The 19,118-nt window shown below is 50.7% G+C and overlaps 2 protein-coding genes and 1 long non-coding RNA gene across 5 annotated transcripts; 1 reads left to right on the forward strand and 2 right to left on the reverse strand.

Annotated features, from left to right (window-relative positions):
* Positions 1-319: 319 nt before the first annotated feature.
* LOC125752160 (uncharacterized) lies at positions 320-4,433 on the reverse strand. Its single transcript, XR_007400998.1, has 3 exons — positions 4,310-4,433; positions 2,142-3,125; positions 320-569 (listed from the first exon to the last, which is right to left on the reverse strand). It is a non-coding gene; the product is annotated as an uncharacterized LOC125752160 (long non-coding RNA).
* NUDT2 (nudix hydrolase 2) lies at positions 2,330-4,962 on the forward strand. Its single transcript, XM_035696694.2, has 2 exons — positions 2,330-2,457; positions 4,371-4,962. The coding sequence occupies exons 1-2, from the start codon at positions 2,331-2,333 to the stop codon at positions 4,685-4,687; spliced, it is 444 nt and encodes a 147-aa protein (XP_035552587.2). The 5' UTR covers position 2,330; the 3' UTR covers positions 4,688-4,962.
* Positions 4,963-10,991: 6,029 nt separating this feature from the next.
* Positions 10,992-18,510, reverse strand: MYORG (myogenesis regulating glycosidase (putative)). 3 transcript variants are annotated; one of them, XM_025432563.3, is made up of 2 exons: positions 18,338-18,510; positions 10,992-14,833 (listed from the first exon to the last, which is right to left on the reverse strand). In XM_025432563.3, exon 2 carries the CDS (start codon positions 14,759-14,761, stop codon positions 12,617-12,619), a length of 2,145 nt encoding a protein of 714 aa, XP_025288348.1. In that variant the 5' UTR covers positions 14,762-14,833; positions 18,338-18,510; the 3' UTR covers positions 10,992-12,616. The 3 variants fall into 3 exon arrangements, with proteins under 3 accessions (XP_025288348.1, XP_025288347.1, XP_035553028.1); XM_025432562.3 differs by lacking the exon at positions 18,338-18,510 and adding an exon at positions 18,168-18,328; XM_035697135.2 differs by lacking the exon at positions 18,338-18,510 and adding an exon at positions 18,080-18,328.
* Positions 18,511-19,118: the final 608 nt, after the last annotated feature.

Consider the following 19,118-nt stretch of genomic DNA (forward strand, 5'->3'; position numbering starts at 1 on the left):
GAGTCTGCTTGAGATTTTTTCCCTCTCCTGCACTCCTCCCCCAGCTCATGTGCACTCTCTTTCTCTAAAATAAATAAATCTTTTTAAAAAATCTGCCTCTCCCATTAAAATATGAACTGCATGAGAGCAAAGGCCTAGCATAGTACTTATTACATAGTATCAGTAAATATTTGTTGACTGAACAAGTGACACATTTTCTTTAGCGAGGCCTTACATAAGAGATCTTCCATATTTTTTATTACCTTGATGACGTGTCCCCCTTCATTTTTTTTTTAAGAATCATTTTACTCTTTTTTTTTTTTTAATTTTCTTTTTATTCATTTATGACAGTCACAGAGAGAGAGAGGCAGAGACATAGGCAGAGGGAGAAGCAGGCTCCATGCACCGGGAGCCCGACGTGGGACCCGATCCCGGGTCTCCAGGATCGCGCCCTGGGCCAAAGGCAGGCGCCAAACCGCTGCGCCACCCAGGGATCCCACGTGTCCCCCTTCAGATAATGAATTGTTTTTTCGCTGCTGCAGATATTCCTACTCTTCTCCCTTTCTGTCTTTTGTTGTTGACATTCTTTTCTGAAATGGAAAGAAAAAACTGAAATGAAAAAGACTTAAGACTGAATTGGGGTGCCTAGGTAGCTCAGTTGGTTAAGTGTCTGCCTTTAGCTAGAGTCATGATCCTGGAGTCTTGGGATCAAGCCCTGCATTGGGTTCCTTGCTTGGCGAGGATCCTGTGTCTAGCTCCCCCTCTGCCTGCTGCTCCCCTTGCTTGTGCTCTATCTCTTCCAAATAAAGGGGAAAAAAATTTGGGGGGGAGGAATTTTTTTAAAAAAGACCGAATTGCTGATTATAAAATTAATAAATGTTCTCTGTGAACTTCTTTTTTTTTTGTTTTTTTGTTTTGTTTTGTTTTTTCTTTTTTTTTTTAATTTTTATTTATTTATGATAGTCACAGAGAGAGAGAGAGAGAGAGAGGCAGAGACACAGGCAGAGGGAGAAGCAGGCTCCATGCACCGGGAGCCCGACATGGGATTCGATCCCGGGTCTCCAGGATTGCGCCCTGGGCCAAAGGCAGGCGCTAAACCGCTGCACCACCCAGGGATCCCTTCTCTGTGAACTTCTAAACAATACAGAAATACAGGGACTAGAAAATGAAAGTCTCACCATAATGTCATCCTCCAGAAAACACTATTAATGATGTGTATCCTTCCAGACATTTTCCAATGCATATTGAAACCTACTGAGGACTTATTACATGCCAGGCACTGTTCAAAAGCACTTTACAAGTTAAGTCATGTAATCCTCCCAGCAACCCTGTGAGGTAGAACTATTATTATCCTGTCTTACAGCAGAGGAAACTGAGGCCTAGGAGCAGAGGAAACTAAGGCTTAGGAAACTGATCACACAGTGAATAAGTGGCAAAGTCAGAACTCGAACCCAGACTGCAGCTTCACACTCTTGACCACTAAGCTAGTGTGCTGCTCATTGGGTGGGAAAGAGACTTTCTATTCTGTGCGCCTTTTCTTACTTTGAATTTTGAACCATGTGAATGTGAATGTGTAAAATTCTACATTCACAATGTGAATGTGTAAAATGTGAATGTGTAACATTCTAAAACATGGATAAAAGACTAAAAATAGGGACGCCTGGGTGGCTCAGTGGTTGAACAGCTGCCTTTGGCTCAGGTCATGATCCCAAGGTCCTGGGATCGAGTCCCACATCAGGCTCCCTGTGGGGAGCCTGCTTCTCCCTCTACCTATGTCTCTGCCTCTCTCTGTGTGTCTCTCATGAATAAATAAGTAAAATCTTAAAAAAAAAAAAAAAAAGACTAAAAATACCAATAACAAAAATGTTTTTAGTACACCAAGCTACCTTTCCTATGTGACCCCTCAGGCCATCAGAAACCACATTGTTGGAGTCTCTGCCCCACAAACTCAAGCTGAAGGCTGAGGGAAGTGGAACCATGGGTTTGCTGATAACATTCCTCATCTCCCATTCCCAGCATCTCGCCAGGTTCAGACGATTTGCCTCTGAGGACCTCTGATCTCTTAACACGCATACCAGCCCTGTGTCTTAGCAGGGAAACCTGGAGGAGTTGGGATAGAGCTGCACTGACAGGGTAGGAGCCAGGGTCCTACCATCACTCACAAATCAGTCTCTGATTCCTGGCTTTCTCCAGCTGGTCCTTGGTATGCTGCCTTTTTCTGTAGTTGATGAGGTCACTGTTAGCTGATCTGTGCTACTCCCCAGTACCAGATGCTGCCCCCAGGATGCATTTTCCTGTTTCATGTAACTTCCAATGTCTCACATCTTCTTTGTTAAATCCTCAGATAGACCATGGCCCTGAGAGCGTGTGGCTTGATCATCTTCCGAAGACGGCTCATTCCCAAGGTGGAGAATCCCACAATTGAGTTTCTACTGCTGCAGGCGTCAGATGGCATTCATCACTGGACTCCTCCCAAAGGTGTGAGGCAGAGGGGGCTGGCTCTCAAGTGCCGAGCATTGCTTGAAAAGCCACCTTACCAGGCCCCCCATAAGGCTTACGTCCCAGTGACTGTGCAGCAGAAGGAGGTGGGGTAGGCAGGAACCCTTGATCCTTTCTGCATACGTGGTCTCCATGCCAGCCTGGAGCTGGAAATAGTACTCTGTGATTGAATCCCGGAGCAGAGCAGCATGTGTGTGTGTGTTTGTGTGTGTGTGTGTGTGTGTGAGAGAGAGAGAGAGAGACTATCACTCACTGAAGCACCAGCCTCTGTGGTAAATGGGTAGGAGAAAAGGCACTGGGCTGGGAATTGGGGACCTTGGGGTCAAGTCATTACTGGGTTACAGGTCAGGAGCCCAGAGTGAACGGTCCCAAGATAGAAGGGAGCAGGGGCTTTAAAGGGGAGTGCCATGGGAGAGGGGCGAACAAGGATCAAGGGTGGGAGGAAAATAAGGAAAGGGGAATAGGAAATAAACTTTGCACATTTGTGTTTCACTAAGGAGAAATAAGGTGAAAGAAAGGGACAGAAGTGTCACAAATACTATGAATAGAAATATTCACACTTGTCTCCTGGTTGCCAAAGTCATACTGCTTAGTACCTCTCACTGAAAGATTTCAAAGGACCTCTCCAAATTGTGTTCTGCTGGGACCTAGGGAGAAATCACCTTGTTAACACTGATGGGTAGAATGCAGCATAGATGCTGTTGGGAAGGGCGTGTTCAGAAAGAATGGGTGGGGCATGGGAATCCGTGTCCCCTCTCTCACCACCAGCACACCTCTCACCACTGCCCCCCTCCCATGCAGTACTTACCCAGCTTTGTGTACATGACTGCATGGGTGCTATACAGAGAAAGTTCCCCAGAAGCCATGGACCAGACTGGGTTTTTAAGTCCTGACTCCTGGTTGCTCCCTGTGGGAGCTGTGCAGCAAGCTGGCTCAGGGCACTGCTGTGAGAACCCCTGGGAAGGAGGGCGGCTAGGATAGTTTCTGAACCAGGAAGGGAACAGCTAACAATTCCTGCTCCCCAGGAGCACCCGAACCCCGAGGCCCCCAGCAACTCCGCTGCAGCCATGTGCTGACAGAAGCTGCCAGACCCCTCCCTGTCCATCTTGGCCCCTCCGGGCAGGCTTAGAATTTGCAGGGGGGGCCTAGAAGCAAAACTGAATGCTGCTTCCAGTCTGCAGAGCTTCAGGCTCTCATACAACAGTTTCTTGGCAGCTGTCTGCTTGGGTTTGGGTCTTGCCAAAAAAATTTCTTAGAACTGGCTCTCAGCTTGTCCTGAATCTAAGTTCCCATCAGGAATTTCCCTGTGAAACTGGAATCTGGCCTTGCTCAGTTAGAAAGATGAAAACAATTTGGAAAAGCCTTGCTAGCTACTTGGAAACAGCTGCCGGTGCCGCAGTGCAGGGCTTGGAGCCCGTCTGTTGACCCTGGGACTTCAGGGACCAGCTAAGACAACGTGAAGTCCTCGCTGTGGACGGTAGGCAAAGTGCTCCGTCTTCAGCCAGCTCCCATCTGCCAGGAAGACTGCCCCTCCTTCGGAAAATCGATTTAAGGTCTCCAAGGGAAAAGTCTCCCTGAGAACATGGAATGAGGAGAGCGCCAAAGGATAAGAAAGCAGAGGTCTGAGGGAGGCCATCTCTCTCATCACTGAAGAGCTGTCTTCTAGACTAGTCTTGCCAAACACTTGGTCTGTTTAACTCTCTACAGAGGAAGTGGGGTGGGGAGGAGGAATTGCCTGGACACTACCTGCTCTGTGCCCCATTCCTAGAGCCCGTTTAGCCCAGCAACATCTAGAAAAGTGACCAAAGACCCCATCTTTAAATCACCGGACCTGAAAATTCCACTTTGCTAAAGATTATCTCTTCCTCCTTTTCCTCTTTTTTCCTAACCAGGCCATGTGGAACCAGGAGAAGATGACTTGGAAACGGCCTTGCGGGAGACTCAGGAGGAAGCAGGCATAGCAGCAGGCCAGCTGACCATCATTGAGGGGTTCAGAAGGGAGCTCAATTATGTGGCCAGGAACAAGCCTAAAATAGTCATCTACTGGCTGGCTGAGGTGAAGGACTACGATGTGGAGATCAGCCTCTCCCAAGAGCACCAAGCCTACCGCTGGCTGGGGCTAGATGAGGCCTGCCAGTTGGCTCAGTTCAAGGAAATGAAGGCAGTGCTCCAAGAAGGACACCAGTTTCTCTGCTCCACAGCATCCTGAGCTGACCAGAGGAGAGTCATTTACTTCAGTAGGATCCTTGAGGGCCTTCTGAGATGAATACTGTCAGCTCCAGGGAAGGTTGTGTTGGTTTTTCGCTCATCATGGCAAAGAGCAGATAGGATAGTAAAATCAGCTGAGAATTCTAAGAGGAAAGGAAGGTCTCATCAGAGTGAAAAGGAAGACAAATGAGTTTTAAAAAAGAGAAAAGTCTAGGCATGGTAAGTGCGTCCTTGTACTTTATAAATAAACTTCAGGCAGCTTGTCTGTCCATCTAACCTGTTGTCTTTCTTGGACTCTTGCCCTTGGTGGGGAGAAAGCTAGAGTAAAATGGAGCTCTGACCTTAGCCAGAGGGTGTCCTGTGTCCATGCACTATACCCCAGAAAAGCTAAGGGAGGAGTTGGAATGGGGGAGACGAGGCACTGCTAGGGTGGCTCTGCTGCCTCTGGAACTCCAAGCACTCTCACCACACCCCACCAGTGTACCTGAGACTTTGTGACCTGTAGTCAGACAGGATATACAAGCGAGTGGGACTAGAGTGCAGGAATTGGGTTTGTTCTACTCGCTAATGTATCTGTCCCCAACACCGGCACATATGTTGTAGGTGCTTGGTAGATACTTCCTAAAATAGAGACCCAAGGAATTTGCGACATAGTCCAGGCCGTAAGAGGGAGACGAGGGACAGGCAGCTCTGGACCACCAGGTCAGTGACACATGGACCCAAACCTCACAGCCCAGCCCTGCCTCCCAGAGTCACCATGGGCCATAGTGACCTAAGGTCACTGGCAAGAGGCACGCCCAGGCCAGGGGGACTCTGCTAGGCTACCCAGCAACCCCATCACTCCACCGGTGCACTCCTCACCTGCAGCTGCCTTCTCCACTTTTAGCAAGCTCTCATCATCGATGTCTCTCTCTTCCTACCTTCTCCCTTTCTCTCCAATTCCACTTGTAAGACCCAGAGGCACAAGAGTTGGGTCTCAGCCCTGTTTTCCCTTGCTACTAGGGCTCAAGGAATGCAGGGCGGGTGTTAGATCCTCCAGCCCTTCCAGAAGCTGTTAGCAAATGGATTCATGCAGATTTTATTAAAGGGTTGTTGCCCATTGAAGTGCAGAAGGTTGGATGGGAAGGGGCATTGGCAAAGGTCAATTTGGATTTCCAAGGTCGTGAACAGCCACCTCTGAAGGAAAGAGCAGTCACCCAGGTCTTTAGCCAGGCTTCCAGATGTTTTCAGTCACTGGCTCTCTGTGCAGACAGGGCAAAAATACTAGCGAACAGGATCTTGGAGCACCGCCAAGGACCTGAGTAGTTTTGTTCCTCACCCCTCTGAGCAGTGCTCTCTGAAGGAGGCCTGCTGCAGGAAGTTTTTGGAGCTTAATGTTCTCTTTCCAGGCCAGCAGGGACCACATCCCACTGATTTAATAAATGCTGGCTGGGCAGTGGTGCCAAACCACAGACTAGCTGCCTCCTAACAAGGGTTGGCCAGCCCCGTGCTCTCAGCATGGGAGGCTGTTGAAGTTCAAGATGCTAAAACCTTATACATCCGAGTTGGAAGGGACCTGGAAAATGACCTAATTTTGCTGCTCATTTTTATAGCTGGGGAAATTGAGGCTTAAGAAGGTAGATGGCCCTGGCAGATAGGTACCTTACCTATACCTTAAGAAGGTAGATGACCCATATGTGAGGTGCTTTGAGGATGAAGTGCCCAAGGGAAGTGCTTTAGAATACCATGTATATGGCTTTGAAGTCATTCCTCTGGGCCTTACAGAGTTTTCCATTGAAACACAGGTACTTTGGTGAGGGGAGCCCCATAAATTGTATTCATCCACTTTTGGCAGGGAGAATTGACAGCAGGGTGGAACCAGGGCATGTGACAGGAGGTGGATGAGGCCAGAGAGAGTGGAACTGAGACTGGGACATGGCAGGCAAGTAGGCTTTGTCATCATCCCCACTTTGCTTCTGGCCAGCTCATCCAGAGATATGGGACTGAGACCACAATTTCCCCTTCAATCTGAGGCCCTCCAAGCTCCAGAGCATGTTCTCCTGGAAGCCTTCCCTAATAACCACCCACCCTATAAATATTATCCTGTTTCCCCACCTATACCTGAAGAGGCTCCTCTTGGAACTCCACCTGTCTACCCCAGTACTGCCTCCACCACCACAGGGTGAAGAAGCATTTAACAGATTTACCCCTGCCAGAGGGGGCCCTGGAAAACTAAAATGCCCTCTTGGCTCCCAGATGTGATGCCTTATACCCACATGGTAGGCACTTTGCTGAGTTGAAGACCCAAAAGGAATGAATTTATAATGGTAGTTTGGGTGGTAGGATAGAATTTCAATTAAAATACTTTTGGAGGGATCCCTGGGTGGCGCAGCGGTTTAGCGCCTGCCTTTGTCCCAGGGCGCGATCCTGGAGACCCGGGATCGAATCCCACGTCGGGCTCCCGGTGCATGGAGCCTGTTTCTCCCTCTGCCTGTGTCTCTGCCTCTCTCTCTCTCTCACTGTGTGCCTATCATAAATAAATAAAATTTAAAAAATAAATAAATAAATAAAGATCTTTTAAAAAAAAAAATAAAATAAAATAAAATAAAATACTTTTGGAGTCTCATACTTATATGAGACCCCAAGTGGGGCTCCCATGTTTGGGGAGCAGAGGCTTACATTTCCATTGGTCCAGACTGTGGCCCAACCTGTCCCTTTTCTAGAGGAGGGCTGTGCCAGCACCCCCTGTTGTCCCGTTGAGGCTGTGCTGTAGGTGCCCAGTGAGACTGCTCTGTGCCTTCCTCTACCCCTTCCCCTCCCAGCCCACCTCCTGCTCAGGATTATGTAATAGGAAGTTTTCAATTGGACTCCTTGAGGAAGGAAAAGGGGGGCTTGGGAGGGAAAAACAGCATAAGGACACAGAATACAGAGGCACAATCTTCCTGTTCTTTAGACTGGAGACTCCCAAGGACGGGACCCCCTCTCTGTCTTTTCCCATTCCTCGCCCGACCCTAGCCAAGTTCAGGGCTTGCCACTTAATTAAGGTCATGAATTCTCCCTTCCCCTAATGGGTAAAGGACTCAAAAGATACAAATTTCCAGCTATAAAATTAGTAAGTCATGGGGATGTAATGTACAGCATGGTGACTATTGTTAATAAAACTGTACTGCATATCTGAAGGTAGCTAGGAGAGTAGATCTGGAATGTTCTCATTGCAAGAAAAATATTTTTTTGGTAACTATGCATGGTGACATGTTAACTGAACTTACTATGTTGATCATTTTGCAATACATAGAAATATTGAATCTTACGTTGTACACCTGAAATTAATATAATGTTATGTCAGTTTTATCTCAATATATTTAAAAAAAAAAAAGAGGTCAGCCTTTGTTTTCCCCTATGTTCCCTTAAAATGGTAAAGTACACTGAAAAAAAAAAAAAAAAGGACTCTCCTTTTCCCTCAAGCTGCTGGGAAGATTCTTGGTTATGAAGTAAATGACTAGCCTTAAGATAAAAACCAGGTTGTTCCTTGGGAGCTGGGGTGTGTGCCAGAGAAGGGAGGGTGTCCGCCGAAGCCCCACTGAGTTGGACAAAGACAGGAAAGGAAATCACCCAGTTAGCACTGTGGGTTTTCTTCAAGGCTGGGTCCAGGCAGACCTCCCCTTGCAGGGATATGCTGTGCAGCTGTTCTCAGAACAGAAGGTAGTATTTCTTCAAATGCTTTTCAAACTATGTTCATAAGTATGTGTGTGTGAATAAAACAGAAACAGAGGCATGAGAAGTATTCAGATATTAGAGGCCTTGAACATCAGAGCTTGGATATTTTTCTAAGTGATTTGATTGAATTTCAGAAAGATTTCCTTAGCTGCTATATGGATTAGGTTGAAGGGTTCAAGAATGGAAAAAGTTAGGGGGCCACTGCAGTGGTACAGGCTAGCATTAATAAGGGATTGGAGAGGTCAGCATTGGCCTTGAACCTGAGGAGGGGAGAAATGACCAGAAACCTGGTGAGGCGAGCCAGCAGAAGGCTTGCTCTGCAGCCAACTGGGGTGAGGGACACTTGACCCAAACCTTGGGGAACAGGGCAAAGACCCTCAGAAAACTTACATCTTGGGTTTAGAGGGTTTGGTTAGGGTTCAGCTGATTCATGTGGTTTTGGAAGGGAGGCTAAGGCAGACTCTCAGGGTACACAGGGTCACAGAATGGGAGCACTGGGCCCCAGTTCCAGATTTCCTGCAGTGGCCACTCTGGCCCTCTCTCCATTACCTCTGGAGGAGTTCCTCATTCCTGCGTATCAGTCCCCACCAACAAAACCCAGGACTACAGGGGAGACAAATGAGGAATTCTGGCCATACAAGGGTGCTGGAAGTCCCATGAAGTAGAAACATCCCCCTCCATCCAGATGTGTGGAGAGACATAAATTTGGAATGCACAAGAGGATGGGGCAGGGATGGGGTGCTGGACAAGTCTGGAAGGGGCCAGAATAGGGGAGAGGTAGCTTCTAGCCCAGTTCTTCACCTTCCCCTATCTCCCAAAATCCAGCTCTTTCTCATGGCTTCTGCCATTCAAGTCCCTCCCCCCACCCCCACCCCCCCCGCCCCGCCACTTCTTGACCCAGAACCACTGGGTGGCAGCTTCAGAGATACACATTTCAGCTGTCTCCCCATCTTTAGTGGTATATAGACTAGGGATGGGCCGTGCCTTTGAAAGGTAGGACAATATGGGTAGGAAATTCTAGGTGTCTGGATGCAGAACATGAGGTTCCAGTCTATTCTTGGTTACTAATCTTCTGCCAATACCCTCCTCTCTCAGTGCTTCAGTTTGTTCATCTGTGCTTTTGTGATTAACGAGAATGGCAGAAGCCTAACTAGAAACCAGACCTCAAGCCAAGGGCCAGTTTGATGGAATTGGCAAGAAAAGAGCACTCTTCCCTTTGGCCCTGTCCCAGCATACAGTGAGTGCTCAGTGGGTATGGTCTGCCTCCTCCCCCATCTAGGCTGTAAGACACTGCTGCCGACCCTTAATGCCCTTTGGAAGGGTATATGCCACCTCCCCCATGCCAGATGGCTTTATCCCTCCTCATGCCATCTTAGCACACACTGCTCCATCTTGGGCTGTCCACTAGAACCTTCTGCAACTATAATCTGCCCTGCCCACTGGTCACATATGGCTTTTGAACACTTGAAATATAGCTAGTGTGCCTGAAGAACTGCATTTTACATTTTATTTCATTAACTCATTCACAAAAATTTTTAAGGATTTTATTTATTTATTCATGAGAGACACACACACACAGAGAGGCACAGACACAGGCAGAGGGAGAAGCAGGCTCCATTCCATGCAGGGAGCCTGACGTGGGACTCGATCCCGGGTCTCCAGGGCCACACCCTGGGATGAAGGTGGTACTAAACCGCTTAGCCACCGAGGCTGCCCTAATTCATTTTAAAATTAAATTTAAGAAGCCACATGTGGGTAGTAACTACCACATTGCACAGCACAGGTTCTAGGTGGAGATTCTCTTTGTTTCTTGTTTAGCGTCCCTTGTCTAAAATAAGAGTTGATAGGAGTTACCATTTATTGAGGACTTACTCTTTGCCAATTTTTATCTAAGTGCTTTACAGGCACATCTCAATGAATCCTAGAAATTCCATTCAAAAGATGAAGAAACTGGGGTGGTTAGGTGCCTCAGTCAGTTAAGCATCTGACTCTTGATGTTGGCTCAAATCACAATCTTAGGGTCTTGAAATGGAGCCCCGCATTGGGATCTGTGCTGGCCATGGAGTCTGCTTAAGATTCTCTCTCTGCCCCTCCCCTATTCTCTCTCTTTCTCACTCTCAAAAAATAATAATAATAATAAAGATGAAGAAACCAAGGTTCAAGAGGTTGGTTAAACTGGCTTTAGACTGTACAGAAAGCAGGAGGGCCATTCAAGTGTGAATCATGTTCTCCAGCCACTTAGGGAAACTTCTAGGATTCAGGCTGGGTCTTCTGCCTCTACAGTCACTCCCCAGCCTACCGGTGGGTGCCAGGGCCCCAGTAAGTTCATTGAGTACTGATTGGTGGATGCTCTTGAGAGAAAGAAGGAAGCTAATTAATTTACTCCCCATCTCCTGAGGACCCAGGAATCTCAGCTCCTGACATCCCATTTTCAGATCTCTCTACTCTTGCCTTTTTCCTGGACTACAGTGTCCTCTGGGTCACAAACTTGGAGCTCAACTGGGTGCTCTGTGTGTCACAGGTAGGTCCAGAGGAAGCTGGGAGCTAGGGCCCGGAAAAATCCTTGTTATTTTTGTATAAAAAAAAAAAAAAAAACCCAAGAAACTGTGTCACGGTATAATAACTACCTTTTATTGAGCACCTACTTGTGCCAGGCACTTTACATACATCTGTGCTTATAATTCCCGCAACAACCTGGGAGGTAGGCATTATCATCACTGTTTTACACATGAGGAAACTGAGGCTCAACAAGATTAAGTGGCTCACTTAAAATCACACAGCTTGTAGACAAGTGGTAGAATCAGCATTCAGGACGGACATCCATGAGTGCCCCCAAACTCATTAGGCATTCTTCACTCAGGGTTAAAACAGAGGGGGTGGAGGAGTGGGCCAAAGGATGCATTCTTTAGGGGTTGAGGGAAGCTGAGCCGTGCCCTGTTTCCCACCTCCCCATTCAGGCAAGCCACTGCTTCCTCAGACTCAGCTACAAGGTCAGAGAAAATTCACTCTGGCTGAGGTTGATCTTCTTAGAAAGAGAAAATGGCTGAAATGAAAGACCTTACCCTGTCTATTTACAGGTGTTGATGTGCACATGGGGTTCGCATGCAGAAGCACGCCACCACCAGAGTAAGAATATCTCTCCCTTTTAGGCCACACCCCTGCCATGTATGCAGGAAGCGAAGCAGCTGAGAAATCATGAAAGGGCTGTTTATTTCCTACTAGTGTACTAGGGACATCAACCAGGAGGGGGCCAGCTCAACGATCAAAACCTCCAATTTGCTCCCTGCCCCTCTTTCCAGGCTTTGCCAGCTTCAGGAGTGTTGTGTTCATTCCATGGATTCAGGGACACATGGTACCTCTCTCTCTCTCTCTGTCTCTTTCTCTCTCAGTCTCTCTCTCTCTCTCTCTCTCTCACACACACACATGCACGCGCGCGCACACACACACACACACACACACACACACAGATTCTTGAGTTAAGGCATCAAGTCTGGCCTGAGTGGCCTTGCAAGTCCTTGCCCATGAGGCCATGGCCCTGGCCGGGGCTGAGCACATGTGTTTACCTAGATGGTAAGGGCAGTCTTAGGAGTCTCTTCACAAATGAGGGAGAGCAGTGATGGCTCCCCGCTCTGCTCAGTCATCCTGTCCTCTGGGATGGGACCTCCTCCCTCCTCTCAGTCTGTTGGCCAGACACCTCCAACCCATCTCCCCAGCTGGGGTAGGACCAGGTCAGCCACACTTCAGGCCAATACTGGGAACTCTGGCCCTGGCTTCCAGCATCAAGAATGTTCCAAGAACATAAGTGTGGCAGGGGCTATTTTGGGATGTTGAGGATCAAGTCCCCACCTCAGAAGGGCAAAGATGGCCATTCAGGCCAGGATGGAGGGTAAGGTTTCTTTTTGTGCTTTTAAAACACAATCATGCATAACAGGAGGATAGCTGACTTTTCCCCTCTGAGTTCTCTTCCACCTCAGGGAAGAGGTTTCTGCAGACTACAGTAGGTGTGGAGGGAAAAAGGGGCTTGAGGATTGTGCGTTAGAATGGGAAGTTGCTTCAGTGCCCTCTCACCTGGCCCTACCCCAGCTGGCTGGAGCATATTTATGTCAGCTCCCACTTAGTGGGTGGTGCAGAGGTGGGGACTTCCTGGGGCTACACGGTGTGGTTGTGATGGAGGGTTAAGGGCCTGCATGAAGACAGAGGTTAGGGCTGTGGGGTTCCTGGGTCCTGGACTGGGTCAGGATGCCCAGATAAAGTAGGCGACCTCGTCCAGGTCGACGGGGTAATCGGTGAGCAGCACTGGGGTTTTGTCAAAAAGCTCACCCTTGTAGCTGCGCCACTTGCCTGCAGGCAGGTAGACGTCTCGCTCCTGCTTGCCCGGCTCCAGTACTGGCGCCACCAGCAGCGTGTCTCCGATAAGGAACTGCGAGTCAATGCGGTGTGCCGTCTCATCCCCGGGAGCGATCCACCAAAGGGGGCGCACGATGGGGTCACCTGTGTCAGTGACCTCACCAGCCAGCTCAAGCAATAACGGCGCTACCAGCGAGGCCCTCAGTGCGGCAAACTTGTGCGCGATGGCCACCACTTCGGCATCATATTGCCAGGGCGGGACTGAGAACTGCATAGCGGGCATGAAGGCAGCCACCTCCAGCCAGCGCACGTAGAGCTCACGCTCGGGCACGTCGCTACTGCCGGCTGTGCGCTCAGACACTGCGTTGCCACCCACCATATCGGGCAGGATGAATGGGTAGCCCAGCATGCTGACGGTGAGCACCGCGGGGATGAGCGAGCGCAGCCCCAGATCGTAGCCCCACACGGAGTCGCGGTCCACTAGGCGGAAGAAGCACGAGATGTTCTGGGACTGGTAGCCCACGCGGACCTCCGCCAGAGAGAAGAAGGGCAGCGCCATTTCAGTGTAGCGTCGGCTCCATATGCTGGGGTCAGACAGCGGCCTGTAAGTGCTGAAGTCCCGCGGCAAATAGCTGACTTCTCCTGCATCAAACTTGAAGGAGGCCACGGCATAGCGCGAGCGCAGCCGCCGCAGGTGCCCTTGGAACCAGTCCCGAGCCTCCGGGCGTGTGAAGTCCAGCACCGCGCCGATGCCATTCCACCAGCGCACAAGCGCGGGCAGCCGGCCGGTGGGTTCACGCACAAACAGCTCGCGTTCCACTCCTTCACCAAAGCACGACGAGTTGTAATTGACAAACGGGTGAACCCAGAGCGTGACGCGAAAGCCGGCATCACGCAGCCGGCGGAACATGTCGCTGGCATTGGGGAACTTGGCCTCGTCAAAGTCGAAATCTCCATAGGCGGGTGTGTACATGTCGTCTATTTCCAAGTGGCTGCTGTTGAATCGGTGCTGGCGGATCTGCTGGGCGAAACGTTGCACTTTGTCCTGGTCCACGGCACGCCCATACAGCACCCACGTGGACCAGATGGGGTCCCGGAAGGCCTCAGGTGCTGGCACCCTCGAGGGCTTGTTGAAATAGCGCCGAACCATGTATTTATGGATGGAAGTGACGTCAGAGCCGACGCACACGCGGTAGCTGAGCTCTGGTGCGGCAGAGCCGCCCGCAGGTGGCTTGTAGGGCGTGTTGTGGTAGCGTGCCTGCAACCGCAGCGAGCGCTCGGTGCTGTTCCAGCCCAGGTGGAAGGGCACTGAGTCGTTGACCTTGATGGCAGCCGCACGCGACGACAGCCAGTAGCGCTCGAGGATGCCTCCGAATGCGGCGTCGGAGGAGTAGACATCGCTGGTGACGAAGGGCTGCGGCTCCTGCTGGCCATCCAGGCGGATGGGCCAGTGCTGGGTCCTCATCTCAGCACCGCCGTACCAGTGTGCCGCTGCATCGCCCAGGAACATAGCGTGTTCCACCGCGCGCCCCGGGGCCGCCTCCTCCCAGCGCACGCGGTAGCACATGACCGTATCCTTGGGCCTCACCGTCTGGATGAAGAAGTGCAGGGGGCGCCCATCGGCTGTGCGAGAACAGCCGAGGAGAGCGCCCTCTCGGCTGCAGGAGTCGAGGTCCAGTGCACCTGAGCGGAAGGCCAGGCGGAAGACCTGCTCGCCCTTCTGGTTGCGGATGGAGAAGCCTCCTCGGTTGAGGTCCAGAAGCTCCGTGCGCAAGCGTTCTGCTTTGCGTAGAGAGGCGCTGTAGTAGCACCAGGCCACCACTGCGGCCAACACCAGCAGCAACCCTAGTACCGCGGAACCTAGTAGAGGTTTCAGCTCTTTGGAGGGCTTGGGCTTGGCAGGCGAGAAGTTATCAGGCAAGAAGGTGTACATAGCTGCGGCGGCGATGGCCTTGGGGCTCCTATGATCTGCGTGGCTCCCAGGGCGACGGCGGGGGTAGGCTTGGCTCTTTTCCTGAGGGTTCTGGGGCATCAGCCCCAGTTACGGAAAGAGTGGGCAGTGGGACCACTCGACGAAGTTCATCTGAACTTGGACTGCCTGATTCTGGAAGGGGAACAGAGAAGTAGAACGGAGCTTTCTCATTCCATAGTATTTCCCTTTGCTGCAGCAGAAGGAGGAGTTGTATACTTTGGGAAGGTTATATTACCGGATGTAAGGTCTAGGGCATAAAGGCTTGACCCTTACCGGGACCATCTGTCTGTGTCTAACCCACTCTTTCTCATGAGCACCAGTTTTTGTCAAAATTAGTCAGGACTCCGAATGGGGAGGGACAGATGGCATGCATCCCCATTTTTCTGGTGGAGGAACAACCAACACAGGGTCAGGGAACTATCTAGGATCACAGAATTAGCCAGGCCTCCCTGGATCATACATGGGGGCATTTCTGACAAGAAGGGGAGGGATCTGCAGAAGGCCATGGTGGGAGAGGGAAGCTCTTTAAGATCAATCGCAGGGCAGTAGACTGGTTTTCCTGTCCAGGCAGGGTGGATAGGAGAGAGGAAGGGGGAACATCTCAGGCATGGAATTTAATCTTGAGTCAAAAGCCAGGTTAAATCTGGAGATTAGAGAAGATACCCAAAGCCAGACTTAGTCTTGGGCCTGGTTTGGAGAGGGGCAGGGTTGAATCTGTACATTAGGGCTGGGGTAAAAAGTCTAGCATAGGGGCCATGGTGACTTCTCAGATTACCTTCTCTTTGCTCTCAAAACTCCACCCTGTTCTCAGCAATTGATCACCAAGTCCATTTCCCTGCCAACCTTCCTGCTCTCCCCCTGGCAACACATTTGTTGGCCAGCTTCCTCCTGGCTTTGTGTCTATACTCACCCTCTCTCCTGCTGCCCCTGCCCTACTTTGGGCACTCTCATTTCTCCCATGTATCATTGCAGTACTTCCCCCAATAGGCCTCCCTGCTTCCACCTTCTTTTCCCCCAGTGCCTTACTCATGGCAACCATGGTGATCTTTTTAAAGCACTTATGAGATTCTATCTCCCTACGTTAGAGAGCTACTCATGACCCCCAGAATTAAGTTCAGAAGTATAAGCTTTACAATCGAGGGGCAAGGCATGATGTAGTCTCATCTGCTTTTCTGATTCCATTTCCAGCCAGGCCTATCCTATGACCACCAAGCTCATTCCTTACCTAACCTAAATACTTCAGCCATCTGCTCTAGGAACTTTCACCTACCCACACTGGGTCAATGTCTCTCCTCCACCTATCAGCTATCCAAGGAGTGGACACTCCCTGCTGCACACATACACTCTCATATATTGTATGTTAAACATATGACTGCAAAAAAAACCCATAGACTTTGGGGAAGGGGGTGGCAGGGTGTGTCCCAATCTACTGCCCAAGGCCACTGACCCTATCTCAGCCCTTACGGCAGAGTTCAACAAAGAAATAGCACCAGCCAGATGCACACACAGACATACACACTGCCAGCCAGCCAGCTGCCCATTTGTTCCAGCTGGGAGGAAAGAGAGAGGGAGACTGGCAAACAGTAATTAGCCTCCTCTCAGATGCCAGTGTCTGTCTCTAAGTCCTTAGCTACTTCCAAGGAGATGCCAGAACAGCACAGGGTCCTCACCTCCCCCACCTCTCCCATGCAGAACAGAATTGTGATCCCAGATGTCAATATACAGCCCACTACATTGTCTCCCTCCTCCAGGGAGATATTATCTCAGGGCCTCATTCTCTGTGCTCCTTCCTCTCAAATTTCCAGGCTGGTCAGTTCCAACTGGTCTGGAACAGCCTCTCACTCTTTACCTCTCATCCCACACAATTTAGCTTTCAAAACTCCCCCACCCTACTATGGCTTCCCCTACCTGTAGGCACAGGTCAGAAAAGCCCTGCTGTAAGAGAATGCACACAGTAGCATTTAGCTGATGCCCTCAAGCTAAGCAGAACCCAAAGAAGGCCTTAGGTGGCCCAGGCCAGACTTGTTGTACATTAATGTTCATTCATTCAGGACAACCAAGGCCCCATTCTGGGCACTGAGGGAATAAGGGGAAAGGGTCTATATCTGAAGAGGACAGAGAAGCCCTCATCTTCAAAACTTTTATATTGGGATGCCTGGGGTGGCTCAGCAGTTGAGTGTCTGCCTTCAGCTCAGAGCGTGATCCCAGGGTTCTGGGATCAAGTTCCACATCAGGCTCCCTGCGAGGAGTCTGCTTCTCCCTCGTCTTATGTCTCTGCCTTCTCTCTGTGTCTCTCATGAATAAATACAATCTAAAAAAAAAAAAACAAACAAACAAACCCCAAAACCTTTCATATTAAGTCAACCCATTTCCTGAAGCATAGGGAGGCCACCAAGATGACCTCAAAAGCCCTTTCTGATAGGTTCTGAGAATCTTAATGTTCTAGGATTCCAAAGGTTTTTGGTGAAGGACAGGGGCCCACAGTCCTAGGCACCCACTCCATGCAGGCCCTGTGCTGGTTTCCCAAATGCTACCACAGCATCTAACCCTAACAATAATACTGAACAAGAGGCAGAGCTATAGTGCCTATTCTACAGATGAAGAAACTTGTCCAAACAGAAAAGGAATTTGTTTGAAGTTACTAGGTAGCATGGTTGCCTAAATCCAAAGTCCCAGCTTAACCCCCCACAGCATAATTTTTAGGAGATGAGAGATAAAGGTCTGACTGGCTGTCTGAATGCAGCAGAGGAAAAGAGTTTTGAGGGTCAGAGGGTGAGACAGGATCCCCATCAGATGAAATGTGTGCATAGTGAACCCTATCTTCTGAAGGGCTGGTGCTGCTGCTTGCTCCAGAAAGACTCCTTGGTGTGGGAAAAGGGCAATTTTAATGGCATCTGGTACAGAGGCTATGGAGGAGGAACTGTGGTTCCTGTATTAACAGCGCTAGAGACCCCTGTAATCTGCCGCCTCCGTCATCTGGCCAATCACAGGCTAATGCTGGCAGGTGGGGTCCGCCGTGGCCAAGCCTTTCCCCACTTGACACTAGACCTTAGTCTTGGCTGCGGGCCCTTAGCCGGATCCAAGGGGGAGGGCCCGGCCCGACACCAAAGGGGGGAGGCCATGCCAAGCCGAGTCGTTTGTCGCACATAATTCCGGGGTGGTGGGGAGATGTCAAAGGCAACTCGATCCAGCCCATCTCCCTTTGCTCCCCAACTACGGGATGAGAGGGGATCGAGTGACTGCGCCTTCAGCTTGGAATACTCCACCCCCACCCCAGCGCTACAGCTACAATGTCCGGAGGGACAGACTGAGGTCAAAGGGCCGGCCTCCCTCTGGAAACCACCACTTGAGGAGGGGCCCAGGTGTTCAGGCTCGTACCCCTTCTCATCAGAGGGAGCGAAAGTTCAGGAAGTGTGCTTCCTCAGCAACCTCCCCCCCCCCAGGGCCTCCCCCTGGGCTCACTCACGGCAGTGACCCCAGAAGTGGGGGTGAAGGGAGGCTCCTGAAGATTCCCTCCACGCTAGCTGGACTTGGGCTGCCACGGCGCGGCGCGGGGCGCTGCCTAGCAGAACAGCTGAGGCCCTCCTCGGACCCGCCCTCCTGCTGCTCGGCCACGCCCCAGTCGTTTGGTCTCACCTCGGGCCTCGGAGTCCGGCCCCGCCCCTGGCGCTCGATCCCGCCTACATTGTCACGTGGACTTGAGGGCCCCACGCCTTAGCCCCTACCTTTCTCCTACAGCTCTGTGCCCACCTCCGGGCAACTCTGGCCGGCCACCAGCCGGGTGTCCCCTGGCTCCGCCCCCTGCCTGCTGGCCCGCCCCCCTGGGCAATTGCTTACCGCGTGCAAGCGGGGCTCTGCCCCAGGCCTTCTGGGAAATGTAGTTTTGGAGAAAGGAGCAGTAGTGGAATGTCGGGGTTCTCGCACCTCTAGGCTAAATGTGGTATGCATATGAGGAAGAGCGAGCGGCCGGGTAAAGGGGTAGGGCTGGCTCTTGGGATTCCTTCTTCTCCACATTTGGGCAAGTAGAGGCCATCTTGGTATAACGCTCTCACTAGCTCTTCATGTGAAAATGTTTCACGTGTGGAAGAAATTGTCTCATATAGAAAAAGGGTAGCAGAGTTCTGGGAGGATCCCAGAGGCCCAGTACACGGCGAATCCAATCAAGGGCTCCATGGAAGGAGCCTAGTCCCACCAGCCAGGTGGCCCAAAATGTGGGTTCCCGCTGGACGAGACCAATAGTATATGAGGTTGGGGATCTCGGTGCTTTGGAATGCCCCCTCTGCTCTCCCTGCACAACACACACTCTGTGGGGACACCGTTAGAAACGCATGTGCTGTGAGGTGGTGGACGTGCCCTGCCATAACCCTGTTTCAAGGAGGAGTTGGGTGTAAAAATACTAAAGATTCCAGAGCACCCC

The sequence above is a fragment of the Canis lupus genome, chromosome 11 (assembly GCF_003254725.2).
Source record: "Canis lupus dingo isolate Sandy chromosome 11, ASM325472v2, whole genome shotgun sequence".
Lineage (NCBI taxonomy): Eukaryota > Metazoa > Chordata > Mammalia > Carnivora > Canidae > Canis > Canis lupus.

Excerpts from the sequence above, each read along its gene's own strand:
- NUDT2 (XM_035696694.2), top strand. The coding sequence starts at position 2,331 with ATGGCCCTGAGAGCGTGTGGCTTGATCATCTTCCGAAGACGGCTCATT. Across the intron at positions 2,458-4,370 it reads TCACTGGACTCCTCCCAAAG|GCCATGTGGAACCAGGAGAA; the intron begins GTGTGAGGCAGA and ends TTTCCTAACCAG.
- MYORG (XM_025432563.3), bottom strand. The coding sequence starts at position 14,761 with ATGCCCCAGAACCCTCAGGAAAAGAGCCAAGCCTACCCCCGCCGTCGC.